The sequence below is a fragment of the Oncorhynchus mykiss genome, chromosome 8 (genome assembly GCF_057628025.1).
Source record: "Oncorhynchus mykiss isolate SJ-2025 chromosome 8, ASM5762802v1, whole genome shotgun sequence".
NCBI lineage: Eukaryota > Metazoa > Chordata > Actinopteri > Salmoniformes > Salmonidae > Oncorhynchus > Oncorhynchus mykiss.
The window spans coordinates 74,222,859-74,239,117 of NC_143029.1; the positions used below are offsets into that span (position 1 = coordinate 74,222,859).

General features: G+C 40.2%; 1 protein-coding gene across 2 annotated transcripts in view; it reads right to left on the reverse strand.

Moving 5' to 3' along the window:
• Positions 1-16,259, reverse strand: part of LOC110530497 (corticotropin-releasing hormone receptor 2) — a 68,760-nt gene that overhangs the window by 38,837 nt on the left and 13,664 nt on the right. For both annotated transcript variants that reach the window (XM_021613636.3, XM_021613637.3), the window contains one exon: positions 16,056-16,175. In XM_021613636.3, coding sequence (XP_021469311.2) covers positions 16,056-16,175 — 120 coding nt within the window. The remainder of the gene's footprint in view (positions 1-16,055; positions 16,176-16,259) is intronic.

The following is a 16,259-nucleotide window of genomic DNA, read 5'->3' on the forward strand; positions in this document are numbered from 1 at the left end:
CCCGCTTCAAGTCCCCCCACAGCACAGAACTGACATCGGCCATCGGCCATTCCATAACCCTGCGTTTCTTCCTTTTGAGCCTGTCTGTTGTAGCTTTGCTTGTGTGTTTTGGATCATTGTGTGTTTTGGATCATTGTTCTGTTGTAAGATACATGTTCATTTCACTTTTTACATGTTTCACTTTTACCCCTTTTTCTCCACAATTTTGTGTTATCCAATTGGTAGTTACAGTCTTGTCTCATCGCTGCAACTCCCGTACGGACTCGGGAGAGGCGAAGGTCGAGAGCCATGCGTCCTCCGAAACCAAGCCGCACTGCTTCTTGACACAATGCCCTCTTAAACCGGAAGCCAGCCACACCAATGTGTCGGAGGAAACACTGTACACCTGGCGACTGTGTCAGCGTGCATGCGCCTGGCCTGTCACAGGAGTCGCTAGAGCGCAATGAGACAAGGACATCCCTGCCAGCCAATCCCTAACCTGGACAACGCTGGGCCAATTGTGCGCTGCCCCATGGGTCTCCAGGTCGAGGCCAGCTGCAACAGAGCCTGGACTCAAACCAGGATCTCTAGTAGCACAGCTAGCAACTGCAATGCAGTGCCTTAGACCACCGCGCCACTCTGGAGGCCTCAGCTTCAGTTTTTAGACAGGTGGTCTGATATTCTTCTCAAGAATTCTCTGGTACAATATGGAATTCATGGTTGACTCAATGATGGCAAGTTGGCCCAGAACCGAGGTAGCAAAGCAGCCCCAAACCACAATGCCACTGCCTCTATGCTTTACAGTTGGTGTGAGGTTATTCTGTTCAAACATGGAGTCTAGCATTGCAGCTAAACAACTCCACCTTTGATTCATCTGTCCAGAGCACGTTGTTCTTGACCCAGGAGTTGTCCAGCAAACATCAGTCATGTCTTCATTTTTTTTTTTTGAGAGCCATATGGTTTAAGACCACACCAGACCAATTTCGAATCTTTATGGAAGACTGAACCCCCCCAAGTTACTCTCTAATAATTTGAACTTGTTTTGGTGCACCTGATTCTAATTTTAGCCATTTTAGGTGATGTTAAAGGTAAGGGTGTACTAACTGTTTCTTCATAAGGAAATTGCATTTTTGTTCATTTTAATTGCATAACATTTTCAAAGTAAAAAAAATGTTGGGGTGTTTTTTTAAAATTGGGCTATCATTATCAATGAATGTGGTTGGAATTTAGCTCAAATATCCATGTGTCCAAATATATCGAAAAATTATAAGAAAATAAAAAAATACCACCTTCCAGGGGGTGTACTTACTTTTTCACATGACAGTGTATGCACAGACAACATGCTACTCTTCATACAGTTGTAACAACAATGGGCTCACAGCATGGACAACACAGCCTATCACAGCAGGAAGATACTGTATTTAACACCTAGGCTTACATGCTGACTAGTGCTGTAAAATAAATGTACACATGGCTACTTTGAAGAATCTCAAATATAAAATATATTTTGATTTGGTTAACACTTTTTTGGTTAGCCAGGTGCTAAAATAGTGGGTCTTTCAAGACAACTGGGAACTCGGGAAAAAAACGAGGTCAAATCATGAGGTCAATGAAATTCAGGTCAGAAAGTTTCCAACTTGGAATTCCGAGTTGGATGACCGTTCAAAAGTCAGAAGTAGGACATTTTCAAGCTCCCAGTTGTTTTGAATTGGTTCTATTTTAGACGCTTGACACGTTACAAGTTCCGCCTCTCCCATCTACTCATTGGTTTTAAAAGCATACTAACTAACCCATGTGGGTGATTGAAAGATGAACAAGAAGATACGAATCAAAGAAAACAAACTAAAAACAAACAAAGTTTTCCCTTTTATATGTGGACTAATTGTCGGAGCAGAGAAATAGGTCCAAATTCTACAAAGATCCAGCAAAAGACCACATGCATGTCAGGTAAAATAACAGCCTGATGTTTATCTCCCAGAACAAACTAGCTAGCAACAGCAAGCTAGCTACATGTCCATGAATGTTTCGTGTGTGTTTTTCGACCTGTCCCCAAATTAATATAGTTGGTTCATATTTGGTTTTGATATTGCCTGCCTGTCATGAACAATATTTTGTGAACCCACACCCTCAAATGTCCAATATGTTTATCTTTGAATTTATTTGAAAGAAGAAGAGAAATCTGATTTAGTAATGGTGCTTTCAAGACAACTGGAAACTCTGAAAAATCATGGCGTCAGTGATCTTCAGGTAGAACATTTTGGTACAACTTGGTACTAACTTCTGGCTGCTTTCCTTATGTATGGAACCAGGGACTCATTTCCCCTACCCACAAAAGTGGAGACAAATCAGACCCCAATAATTACAGGGGAATTTCGAGGTGTGAGACAAGGCTGCAGTTTGAGTCCACACCTTTTCAACAGGAAAGGTTTGGACTCACACTATTCTGCACAGAGGTAAAATACCTGCTACATGCTGATGGTTTGGTTATTATATCACCAACCAAATAAGGTCTTCAACAGAACCTTAACATTCTAGAGCAATATTGCCATAATTGGGCCCTGGCAGTATTTTATTTAAAAAAACGAAAATAATGATTTTCCAGAAACCCCCCAGATGTCAGAAACACAAATCTAAACAAACCTGAACAAAAACATAATTGAACACACTAAAAATGACTCATACCTTGGTCTGACCATATCTGCATCGGGAAACTTTAATATGGTAGTGAATGCACTCAAAGAAGCTTGCAGAGCATTGTGTGCAATAACAATGAAATTATTCAAAATCAATATCCCAATTAGAATTTGGACCAAAATATTTGACAGAGTAATACTAGCTCTTTACGAAGTTAGGTTTGGGGGCTACTCAATAAACTGAGCCGAGAAACGAGCCCTCTCAGTCAGCTGGTGTTGGACCTAACCAACTAAGCTGCACCAGCACTGCTTCAAAAGAAATAATTAAAATAGACAAAATCATGAACCAATCAAAGGAATCATATTTACAACATTGTAAAAATGAAATAAAATATCAAAGCCGACTAAATTGCTGTCTGGCCCTAAACAGAGAATAGGAATTGGCTGATTATCTCTACTCTGTCAGAGATACGAAGCAGATCCTTACCAAGAACAGGCTGAGTGACCACTAATTGGCAACAGAAATTGGTAGACATAAAAAGACATGGCTACCCAAAGAGGAGCGTTTATGTGGTCACTGCACAACATGGGAGGTAGAAACAGAGATGCACTTTCTCCTTTACTGTGATACATATTTCTTACAAAAGATTCATTATTCACAGAAATTACTACATTTATTCCAAATGTTAACTTATTAAACCCAGAGGACAAACAAAAAATACTCATGGGCGAAGGAGTAATGGCTCCTCTTGCAGCCAAATATGTATTTGCCTGCCATAGCCTGAGGGACACTGAATAATAACATCTGCATAGTAAACAGTAATTTAGTTATTATTGGTATTATTGTTATGACTATTAGTGGTATTATTGTTAGAACTATTGTAGTTATTACTATTATTATTGTTGTTGTGATTATTATTCCAAATAGTAGTGGTACAGGTAGTAGGGGTGATGCTAAGGATGTAACTGACAAGTAACCTGTAAGTCTATGTCGTTTTTTGTTTGAATTGTTTACGTGTTCGCCAAGTGGGGGAAATGATAAAACAAGCGGAACTATATAGCTAATACCTGTTTAACGGGGACAGTATTGTAGCAACACACCTTTGGAGGGAAGGCAATCCCGCGCTGTGTTAGCTAAATTTTCATGTCATCAGGTGTAGTTCGTAAAAGTTTAAGCGTGTACGTTATGATGTTAACGTTATAATAATTAAGGATGAAGTGTGAATAAATGTATCGTATAGTTTGTGTGTGGGGAGGCTTACAATGATGGAGAAAAAAAAACATTTGAGAGTGCGCTGACCCTGGTGCTATAGAGGGAGTACTATGAAAAGTTTGGGGACCACTGGTCTAGAGAAATAGAAATGTCTGATTCTGTGATGTTTGTGCTGTGATATCCATGAGAAAGAGGTACACATTTGGCTAAATTACTAATTTCTGTGAAGGTGTTAGAAAGCCCATGTCATGTAATTGTCCATTTGAAACTCAACCTCCAGCAGACAACACCACAATAGACATACTCTATATATAAAAGTATGTGGACACCCCTTCAAATTAGTGGATTCGGCGATTTCAGCCATATCCGTTGCTAACAGGTGTATAAAATTGAGCACACCGCCATGCAATCTCCATAGACAAACATTGACAGTAGAATGGCCTTACTGAAGTGACTTTCAACTTTCAACCGTCATAGGATGCCACCTTTCTAACAAGTCAGTTCATCATGCTAGAGCTGCCCTAGTAAGTGGTCGCAATTGTAAATGAGAACTTGTTCTCAACTTGCCTACCTGGTTAAATAAAGGTGAAATTAAAAAATGTAAATAAAAGTGCTGCTATTGTAAAGTGGGAAGGTCTAGGAGCAACAACGGCTCAGCCGAGAAGTGGTACGCCACACAAGCTCACAGCATACAAAGACATTCTAGACGATTCTGTGCATCTAACTTTGTGGCAACAGTTTGGGGAAGGCCCTTTCCTGTTTCAGCATGGCAATGCTACTGTGCACAAAGCGAGGTCCATACAGAAATGGTTTGTCGAGAATGGTGTGGAAGAACTTGACTGGCCAGCACAGAGCCCTGACATCAACCCCATCAAACACCTTTGGGATTAATTGGAACATCAACTGCGAGCCAGGCCTAATCACCCAACATATGTGCCTGACCTCACTAATGCTCTTGTGGCTGAATGAAAGCTAGTCCCCGCAGCAATGTTCCAACATCTAGTGGAAAGCCTTCCCAGAAAAGTATAGGGGACCAACTCCATATTAATGCCCTTGATTTTGGAATAAGATGTTCGATGAGCAGGTGTCCACATACCTTTGGTCATGTAGTGTACTTTCAACCATACTGTCGATTTAGGAACTCCAATTTAATTATTCCAAAAACAACAACTTCTTTTCACAAATGGCCCTTAAAAAAGGCCTGTTTTGTGCGACGGCCACTGAAAGGGACAAACCGTGAGAACCTGGAGAAGGGTGTTGTGGAAAACGCTTTTCTTAATTCACAGCTGTGTCTTTGAAGCTTCCCCTTCATGCTCCCAAAGCATATTAAAAAAGATTAGTACACTTGGACAAGGATTCAAACGTCATCATCTGCTTTGTCTAAAGCTTCCACCTCGGGGAAGCAAACAAGGGTTGGCTGCAGCTGAGATTATGTCCGTATCTGGGTCAGACTTTTTAGAAGGTTCACCAGGCCTCAAGCTACCATTCAAAACTTGAGATGTTCCAAGTTAACAACAGTTAAAACAGAAATAAACAGTTTCTACCATAACTTTCGAAATTCAGTTATCTTCAAATAATATTCTCACTTTTGCACCTATAGCTGCTAAGATTCTGTGCCATCTATTCACCAGAGCATTCACTTGAGAAATACCCCCCCCCCCCCCGAATTCTCTTTGTAAATAATTTTCCTTATTATTTGTGTAGTCTCTTTGTCGAATTCTTTCATTTATACTCCGAGAGCAATTTGAATCAGTGGTGGATTACTTTATTATGAACAAGATGTTAATGAACTGAATAAATCATGTCCTCAAAGTATCACCAGGATCCATTGAAGCCTCAGAGTCAGAGAGCAGCAGTCTCAGAGAAGCCTCCACACTTTCACATACATCTAAGACAGTAGTCAAAAACATGGAAAGCTGGAAGGCACAGAAGGTCAAAATTCAATAATGTGAAACACAATTGTTTGAAAACATTACCTGACAGGTAATATTTAATTAAATTAATAAGATTGAAATGCCCTTTGAGAACAATGCAGCAAAGGAGGCCAAATCCTCATACTAAACTTAGTTTAATTGTCCTGTACTGTACGGTTGAACTTATCAAGGTAAACCCTGTCAGACTTCTTAAACTAGCAGATCGATTTGGAGAATGGAGATGGCACATGTCCCTTTAAACAATAATTATGTTGGCATTACTTTACTCAACAGTAGATTTAGAAACAAAAAATAAGTGACACCAGCTGTTATGAGGACAGTAGGGTAGTCTCTTTCTGCCATGTGTACTGAAAACACTAAGGGCCCTGTGCAAAAACTGCCCCTATAGCCTATCAGAGGGCAAGGTGGAGCTATTAGCTTATTGCTCAAACCTATCAAATCCTCTCAGATATCCAAAACTGGCGAGGGTCTCTAGGGGTTAGGGATTCTTTTTCTGAACAGGGCCTACATATGTTACTGAATTCTACCCAAACTAAACAATAGTTGATTTTGTTGCAACCTCTAATTCAAGGAAACAGGCAGACAACATATTTTTTAAACACCAATAGCTGGCATGATCAACATTATCCCCACATCATCCTAAAACAATGTAGAAAATAGTAAAAAAAAATATGACAGTTCATTCCTCCAGGAGTAATAATATTATTTGGGAGATCTTCATGTTTGCTGAGTACTGGAGGAGGATGTAAATCTCATGAGCCTCTGGAGTCCTGATTCTATATGGAGAATAGTCAGCACTCACCATGTCAGTGTCCAGTGTTGAAGTGGAGGGTGACTGGCAGTGTACAGGGAGAATGTGGCATTGTTTAAAAATCAGTGTTTACTTTTAAAGTGCAGTGAAACTGTGGCAGTGTTCAGTATTCAGGGAGACTGGTGCTGATTAGACAGCCAATCCCTTAAGGTCGATTGTGTGTCCAATGAAGCCAGTGAAGTGTTCACAAAACATCCTGACCAGGATTTATTCACTGACAAGGGGACAAGGGGAGGGAGAGAGCGAGAGAGAGAGAGAGAGAGAGAGAGAGAGAGAGAGAGAGAGAGGAGTAATGTTCATTTAAGTGCTGTCCCATTAAGTGTCAATTAAAGTAACTAATTTGCTCAAGTGGCAAAAGATTACTCAGCCACCCAAGTGAGAAATGCATTTTTGGTACCTAAGAGGTATAATGGTTCAATGTCACAGCAGTGGGTTTACATGAATTCACATTCATTCAAATGTAATGCATGGTAGACTATATACAGTGCATTCGGAAAGTATTCAGACCCCATGACTTTTTCCACATCTTGAAACGTTACAGCCTTATGCTCATCAATCTACACACAACACCCCATAATGGCAAAGTGAAAACAGGTTTGCAGAAATTTTGTACATTTATTAAAAATACAAATCGGATTCATTATTTAAATATTCAGACCCTTTACTGTGAGATTCGAAATTGAGCTCAGGTGCAAACTGTTTTTAATGTAATTTAACTAAGCAAGTCACTTAATTAAGAACAAATTCTTATTTACAATTACGACCTACCAAAAGGCAAAGATCCTCCTGTGGGGATGGGAGCTGGGATAAAAATATCTATATATATATATGACAAAACACACATCACGACAAGAGAGACACCACAATGCTACATTAAGAGAGACCTTAGACAACAACATAGCAAGGCAGCAACACATGACAACACAACATGGTAGCAACACAACATGACAACAACATGGTAGCAACACAACATGGCTGTGGCATAACATGGTAGCAGCACAAATCATAGTACAAACATTATTGGGCACAGACAACAGCACAAAGGGCAAGACGGTAGATACAACTATACATCACGAGAAGCAGCCACAACTGTCAGTAAGAGTGTCCATCTTTGAATGAAGAGATGGAGAAAAACCTGTCCAGTTGGAGTGTTTTTTGCAGCTCGGTCCAGTCGCTAGTTGCAGTGAACTGAAAAGAGGAGCAACCCAGGGATATGTGTGCTTTGGGGACCTTTAACAGAATGTGACTGGCAGAACAGGTGTTGTATGTGGAGGATGAGGGCTGCAGTAGATATCTCAGATAGAGGGGAGTGAGGACTAACAGGGTTTTATAAATAAGCATCAACCAGTTGGTCTTGAGACGGGTATACAGAGATGACCAGTTTACAGAGGAGTATAGAGTGTGGTGATGTGTCCTATAAGGAGCATTGTTGAGCAAAGTACAGTGAATGGAGCAAAGTACGGAGCAAAGTACAGAGAGATCCTTGGTGAAAATCTGCTCCAGAACGCTTCGACCTCAAATAAGGGCGAAGGTTCACTTTCTAACAGGACAACAACACTAAGCACACAGCCAAGACAATGCAGGAGTGGCTTTGGGATACGTCTCTGAATGTCCTTGAGTGGCCCAGCAAGAGCCCGGACTTGAACCCGATCGAACATCTCTGGAGAGACATGTAAATAGCTGTGCAGCGATGCTCCCCATCCAACCTGACAGAGCTTGAGAAGATCTGCAGAGAAGAATGGGAGAAACTCCCTAAATACAGGTGTGCCAAGCTTGTAGCATCATACCCAAGAAGATTCTAGGCTGTATCGCTGCCAAAGGTCTTTCAACAAAGTACTGAGTGAAGGGTCTGAATACTTATGTAAATGTGATATTTCAGTTTTTTTACATTTGCAAAAATTTGCAAAGATTTCTAAAAACCATTTTTTTGCTTTGTCATTTTGGGGTATTGATGAGGGGGAGGGGGGAATCAATTTTATACATTTTAGAATAAGACTGTAACATAACAAAAATTGAAAAAAAACATGTTTCCTTGCCATTTGAAAAGAAAAAGGAGAACAGAGTTTTGGCGCAGGAACAGATAACTTGCGCTACCTATAAAAAAAACGTTTTTGGGTCTAAAGGTTTCCACACTGTCTACGCAAACAGAGCCGACAGAGGTCCGTTTGTGTCGCTCTCTATGTAGTTCTACGTACATTTATTTGTGAGGGCGATTTTTTTTTACCTGATGCAAATGGACCTCCGTCGGCTCCGTTTGCGTAGACTATGTAGAACCCTTCAGACCCAAAAACGTTTTTTTATAGGTAGCGCAAGTTATCTGTTCCTGCGCCAAAACTCTGTTCTCCTTTTTCTTTTCAAATGGCAAGGAAACATGTTTTCAGAACTTTTATTTTCATGACTGAGCAAAATTGTTTGGACCATCAAAACGGAATGAAATTGCAGTATCAAATCCCAATCGTCACCTACGGTATTGGTCCTACTACTCAACTCTTTCCAACACATTACGTGAAAAAGCTTGACATTCTATTATTGTAATATCACCAACTATTTAGTATGTTAAAGACCAGCTTGCTTTCCGCTGCTCCAGCTTGCTTTCCGTTGGATCGTCAAGCCACGGCTAATCCCTGTGGTGGGACTCTGTTTTCTTTCTCTCTGATTTAGTGGAAGTGACAAGTGCTATCCCCACAATACTGCAAAAAATGTGTTGTTCTCTCTAGACCTGCGGGGCAGGCAGGTGTCAGTGCTTTGTTCCAGCTGACTCTTAATTGCGAGCAGTTGAAGCAATCAGTAGCATTTGATTGGTGTGATATTGGATTTGCTCTTTAAGAAGCTATAAAACTATAAACACTATAAGTCAGACTCGTTGCTTTACTGGACACTGGGTCATGCAGAATGATGGGTTGACAGTGGAAAGGAAAAATGATTCAGTCTGACTAATCAGAGTTACACACTCCAATTTTGATTTAACTGAATTGGACGAGCACTTGAGGCAACAGAGAAGTGGCTTGAAATTAGATGAGGCTCCTGAGGGAGGTCACACAATTGTGACACCAAAGTGTTAATATACAGTATTTGTCTCTCTAGAGGTCTTGGGAAGATCCAGTGACCTAGAGGCTGGCCAGTTATTGAATGACACGGTTATGACATCGAAGGGACAGACAATGATGGACCTCTTTCCAAACAGCCTGGTAAAGCATGTTTTAAATAAACCATGGAATTAGATGAACACTCATACAAAAAAGGCACACAGAGGCGGTTTAAAAATGTATAAACCTCTTAAAGAGCCACTCCGTTGACATTAACATTTAGACGTTTTGAAAGGAAAGGAAATAATCAATTTACTGTGTGGCACCCTATCTGAGAGGGTCCGTTGCCGTTTGAAACCTCTGATTTCTGTTCAATTGTCTCCAAAACCAACTAATGTAACCCTGGCATGGTGCCCACTAAACTGTTCATTTTAGTGCACTGTCGGCCAACTAGGTGAAATTTGAGAGACTTGACAGTCACAGTGGTATCTTTAGAACCGCAAAGTCAAAATACTGAGACTATTATGAGTCCAGGCATACAGTATCTTCAACCCTCCCAGTAACAATTCAGTGACCTGAATTTGAACCCTTATTCTAATATGCAGGCCTACAACTGCATGTCCAATATTGTTCATTGTACTGTAATCCCAAGGAGACAATCATTCAGTGAATAGAAATCATTCTGACTATCATACAGATGTAGGATCTAAATTTGACCCAGTTTGCTACAGCAGGAAAATTATCCTATAGCAACAGGAAAAGTTCATTATTAAGTGGATTATAATTAATGGACATTTTTGTAGAGGTTGATTAGATTTTTTGTAAGGGAAAATCAAGTCAGTGGAAATTACAATCTCAGAAGCATTTTTAAACCTCAAAAACACTACACGTTTTAAATATCCTACATTGTAAGAAAGTTCTCCTGCAACAGGGTGATCAAATTAAGATCCTACATCTGTAGGCAAGATTTGTGTCTAAAGAGTCACCTGTCACAGAATATGTTGCTTTTACGTAAAATAAAATTTTACATAATCTTGACCTAAGGTTGTACAGCTTTAGAAGTGTCTTAATAAGGTGAATTCACATAAGAGTGTGGAAGTTGTTCTTGATCTGCATGACAAATTCTCCTGAAATAACAGAAATACTAAGCATAAATTAGCAGTCACAAAGTTATGTTAAAGTAAATATTTACAGATCCAAAGTCTATAGGTAAGGCATATCAAAATAACTATATTGTACGTCCTTATCATGGATTATAGATAGCGGTATTTATGTTCAATGTTGTGTCATATTAGATGTACTGTTGTAAGCGGTGATGTAATAGTAAAAAAAAAGATTGGTGGGTAAATGCTGACCACCGTTCGTGTTGAGTAAAGTAACGCTGTCACGACTTCCGCCCCCTCCTTTCGGGCGGTGTTCGGCGGTCGACGTCACCGACCTTCTAGCCATCACTGATCCATTTTTCATTTTCCATTGATTTTGTCTTGTCTTCCTTCACACCTGGTTTCAATCCCATCAATTACATGGTGTGTATTTAACCCTCTGTTTCCCCTCATGTTCTTGTCGGAGATTGTTTGATTGTATGTTTTGTGCAAGTCATGTGTCGGTGTGCGACGGGTTTTGTACCCATTTTTATTATTTTTTGTATATATTTTTTTTTGTTTTATGAGCACTTATTAAACGACTCTGTTTATACCAAGTTCGTTCTCCTGCGCTTGATTTCCCTGCCACCAACACGCACCCATTACAAACGCTCTCTATATTCATTTTTAATAAATTTTTCTGCAAAAGGTGGATTTGCATTTGCCTTCCACTACACTTCTGGTGTAAGTCTCTAGGGTGTATTCCAGAGAAGTAAGTGGTTGTGGATACTGGAAAGAGGTATGACCCCTGTATGAAAAATTGTATGACACCATGTGGTCAGGATAACCACATTATGGCAGCTCAGTTGGCTCAGGGCCCATATGACCCCGTGCTGGGTTCACTGAGTATAACGGCCTGTCTAGCACGCTTAACATGAATCTGTGAAATACATTGATCTACACATGCTGATTTTGTTCCCCATCGTCTCTGAGCTTGACTGTCTGTATTGCTAGGACTCTCAAGATACACTAAATGACCAAAAGTATGTGGACACCTGCTCTCTGAACATCTCATTCCAAAATGCATAGTCACTTTAACCCTACCTTCCCCTAATTACCTTGACTAACCTGTAACCCCACACATTGACTCGGTACCCTTTATATAGCCTCGCTATTGGTATTCTATTGTGTTACATTTTATTTTTTACTTTAGTTTATTTAGTAAATCTTTTCTTAACTCTGTTTCTTGAACTGCATTGTTGGTTAAGGGCTTGTAAATAAGCATTTCACGGTAATGCCTGTTGTATTCAGAATATGTGACAAATGCAATTTGATTTGAATTTGATTTGAAATCATGGGCATTAATATGGAGTTGTTCCCCCTTTGCTGCCATAACAGCCTCCACTCTTCTGGGAAGGCTTTCCACTAGATGATGGAACATTACTGTGGGGACTTGCTTCCATTCAGCCACAAGAGAATTGAGGAGGTCGGGAACTGATGTTGGGCGATTAGGCTTGGCTCGCAGTCGGTGTTCCAATTAATCTCAAAGGTGTTCGATGGGGTTGAGGTCAGGGCTCTGTGCAGGCCAGTCAAGTTCTTCCTTTCTGTATGGACCTTGCTTTGTACATGGGGGCATTGTCATGCTGAAACAGGAAAGGGCCTTCCCCAAACTGTTGCCACAAAGTTGGAAGCACAGAACCGTCTAGAATGTCATTGTATGCTGTAGCATTAAGATTTCTCGTCACTGAAACTAAGTGGCCTAGCCCGAACCATGAAAAACAGCCCCAGACCATTATTCCTCCTCCACCAAACGTTATAGTTGGTACTATGCATATGGGCAGGTAGCGTTCTTCTAGCATCTGCCAAACACAGATTCATCCTTCGGACTACCAGAGGATGAAGCGTGATTCATCACTCCAGAGAACGTGTTCCACTGCTCCAGAGTCCATTGGCGGCGAGATTTACACCACTCCAGCTGATGCTTGGCATTGCGCATAGTGATCCCACACCTCAATCACACCGACAGCGTCATTGCATTTTGGTACACCAGGAATTCATTCATTTCCAACCGAACACTGCATTTGCCTTGGAGCATTGCGTTGCAGAGGCAGAGGCAGTTGCAGTGCGATTTGTGTGATGCATACTTTGGATTTATCGAATGTATGCGCCAAACTGTATGTGTAAATGGCTTAATAGAAATGATAGCAGTTGAATGTTAAAATTTTGTTGCACACATATCCAGATTATGCTCCGTAACATTTTGCGCAATGACGCTGTCGGTGTGATCAACACGTTAGGCTTGTGTGCGGCTGCTCAGGCCATGGAAACCCATTTCATGAAGCTCCCGATTAACAGTTATTGTGCTGAAGTTGCTTCCAGAGGCAGTTTGGAACTCAGTAGTGAGTTCACAAGCACACAAGCACACGTGACCACCCTCCTGAAGCGTTTTATCAGTCGACACCATGCGAAAAGTGGGGACGCTTCAGGCTGAGGAGTACATTTCATACACCCCTATGTCCTTCACTGGCTGTTTTTTCATTAAAAAAAAAAATCCTAACACACCACATCTCTCCCTGCCCAGAAGCTTTTAAAGGCCTAACAAATGTTAAGACATGAACTCTCTCAATATTACCAGAGATTTCATGTAAAATTTGACTAGTATTTTACATTTTGCAGAGTTTGCTGCTTTTTCGAACATAACATTTTTAAATAAGCCCTGAAGAATTGTGGAAGAAACACTTCTTATCCAGACCACTGGGATTCCACACATATATTCCTCATAACTAAACATAACTCATAATATCTCAGTGACGAGCAAAATATCTATTGATTATCCTTACTGAAATGTTCAGGTGTAAATGAGTGAATTACATTATACTGCCTGTTTTTCAAAGCATTGAAAATAGGAACTTTTTTTAATATTTATGGCAAAGTTGATAGCACAATTATTCCAAACCATTTACAGCAGATTAATGTGTTGTCCTACCTAACTGCTACTTTTTAAACCATTCATGTGAAACCAAGCTTTCAGCAAACGCAATGTCCCTATTATGCTTATCTAAAGTACCTTATATGTTAGCGCTATGGGAGTGAATAATGTGCTGCCTTGGATGTTGGCGTATTGAAACTCAGTTGGCACTGAGCAGATATAATGCAAATGATGCAAGCAACACTGCACAAACTTTCAACAATAACAAACAGTTTATTCCACGGACTTGAGACGTTTCTGACCATCGATTTGTCATTTTAGCTGATCTCTTGTTTCCATGTTGTTCATTTAGCTGCTTTAGCAATTGTTTCATTGCTAACCAGTGTCTTGTCCCTTTAACTTGGGCTAACATTATAGTGCTGGCTTTGACCCGATGTCACAGGAAGGCCATAAAGATCATCAAGGACAACAACCTCCCGAGCCACTGGGTCAGGTTCTAACCATAGTTCTTTTGTGTTTTCCTTGTTTTAGTGTTGGTCAGGACGTGAACTGGGTGGGCATTCTATGTTGTGTGTCTAGTTTGTCCGTTTCTATGTATGGCCTGATATGGTTCTCAATCAGAGGCAGGTGTTAGTCATTGTCTCTGATTGGGAACCATATTTAGGTAGCTTGTTTTGTGTCGGGGTTTGTGGGTGGTTGTTTCCTGTCTTTGTGTTCTCTGCACCAGATAGGACTGTTTCGGGTTTTGCCACGTTTGTATTTGTGTAGTGTTCACGTTATCGTCTTTTATTACACATGTTGAACACGAACTACACTGCATTTTGGTCCTCCTCTCCTTCGACGGAAGAAAGCCGTTACACACTGCCTGTTCACCCCGCTATCATCCAGAAGGCGAGGTCAGTACAGGTGCATCAAAGCAGTGACCGAGAGACTGAAAAACAGCTTCTATCTCAAGGCCATCAGACTGTTCAACAGCCACCACTAACATTGAGTGGCTGCTGCCATACATGTACAAAATGTATCACTAGCCACTTTAAACAATGCCACTTAATATAATGTTTACATACCCTACATTACTCATCTCATATGTATATACTGTACTCGATACCATCTACCGCATCTTGCCTATGCCGTTCGGTACCATCACTCATTCATATATCTTTATGTACATATTCTTCATCCCCTTACACTTGTGTGTATAAGGTAGCTGTTGTGAAATTGTTAGTTTAGATTACTTGTTGGTTATTACTGCATTGTCGGAACTAGAAGCACAAGCATTTCGCTACACTCGCATTAACATCTTCTAACCATGTGTATGTGACAAATAACATTTAATTTGATTTAGTGTGGACATAGGGCTTCTGTTAAATCACATTTGAATGTGAGAGGCAAACTCATTGTCTGTGTATATCCTGAAATTATCAAATCAGTCAACCTATCCCGCTATGATAGCCAACATATTGAATTTCCATATCAGTGCCAATTACTAACAAAAAGCTAAACATTTCACTTTGGATCAGTTTAATACCCTGTATTTTTATTTATGCTAAATGGCCGACTGGATTCAAACCTCTGTCTCCTGTGTGAACCTGCTGGGTTCAAGCTTAGGCATTAGATTGCTGAGCTAGCACAAGATCTACTGGACAATTAATTGTATGTTAAAATTTCTCAAAAGAGTTGGCTGGTCAACCATCATCTGTGATCTATTGTTTTCATATTGACACCTGTTAGTATTTATTAATCAGAGGTTGTTATTGTATAATCTCATCAACTACTTTCCTGGATGCTGACTGATGCATTGGGTGACACAGGTGTTTCTCTATATTATCAATCAGCAGGGTGTTGCTGCTCACCAATGTGGTCTAATTCATCTGGAGAGGTATGGTGATGAAGAGTGAGTGAGTCCACCAACAGCACAGGGAAGGACACAAGGCCAAAACAGACAGGAGAGATAGTGTGTCTTATTTTGACATTGATGATCATGTGTCATAACAGAATGGTTCTTACATAACTGGACAAATTGCTTACAAACAGTGTTCAATATTCGAAAAAAAAATATTCGCTCAAATAAAAATGTATTGTATCGTCACACATCTTGGTAGAAGAAACACATTTCAGCTAATATCTGAGAGCAAGTGGCTGCAAACACTGCATTAATTAATAATTTATTCGAGTTTAAAAATGGCACTTGAGTCTTTGGCTCCATTACAGCAACCCACCCGCAAACTGAATATGATATTATTACTGTATCCAATATTAGAAGATTGGCTCCGATTGCACAGTTTACAGTTTCCCCTTCAATTAATAATCAGAACATTACGGCTAAATAAGTATTGCCAACCAATTACGCATGGACAGGGACAATCACCACTATGTAGCCAATGTTAACAGTGTAAAGATGCACGGTGAAAAAATAAAAAAAAATATTTAAATGGTTTAATATCTTACTTGTGGTGTTGTACTTTACCCCGTTGATGTACTCTGGACAGGGTCTCTCCATCATCCGTCCGGTGTTGCTCCTTGGCCAACATGTTCCAATCTCATCAGTTGTGGCATTGCAATACAAACCTTTAAATAAACAAAAAGGCGTTTAAATAATGATAATTAATTGCCCAAGACTTCAAGGGAAAGCATTAACCATTGATGACAGTG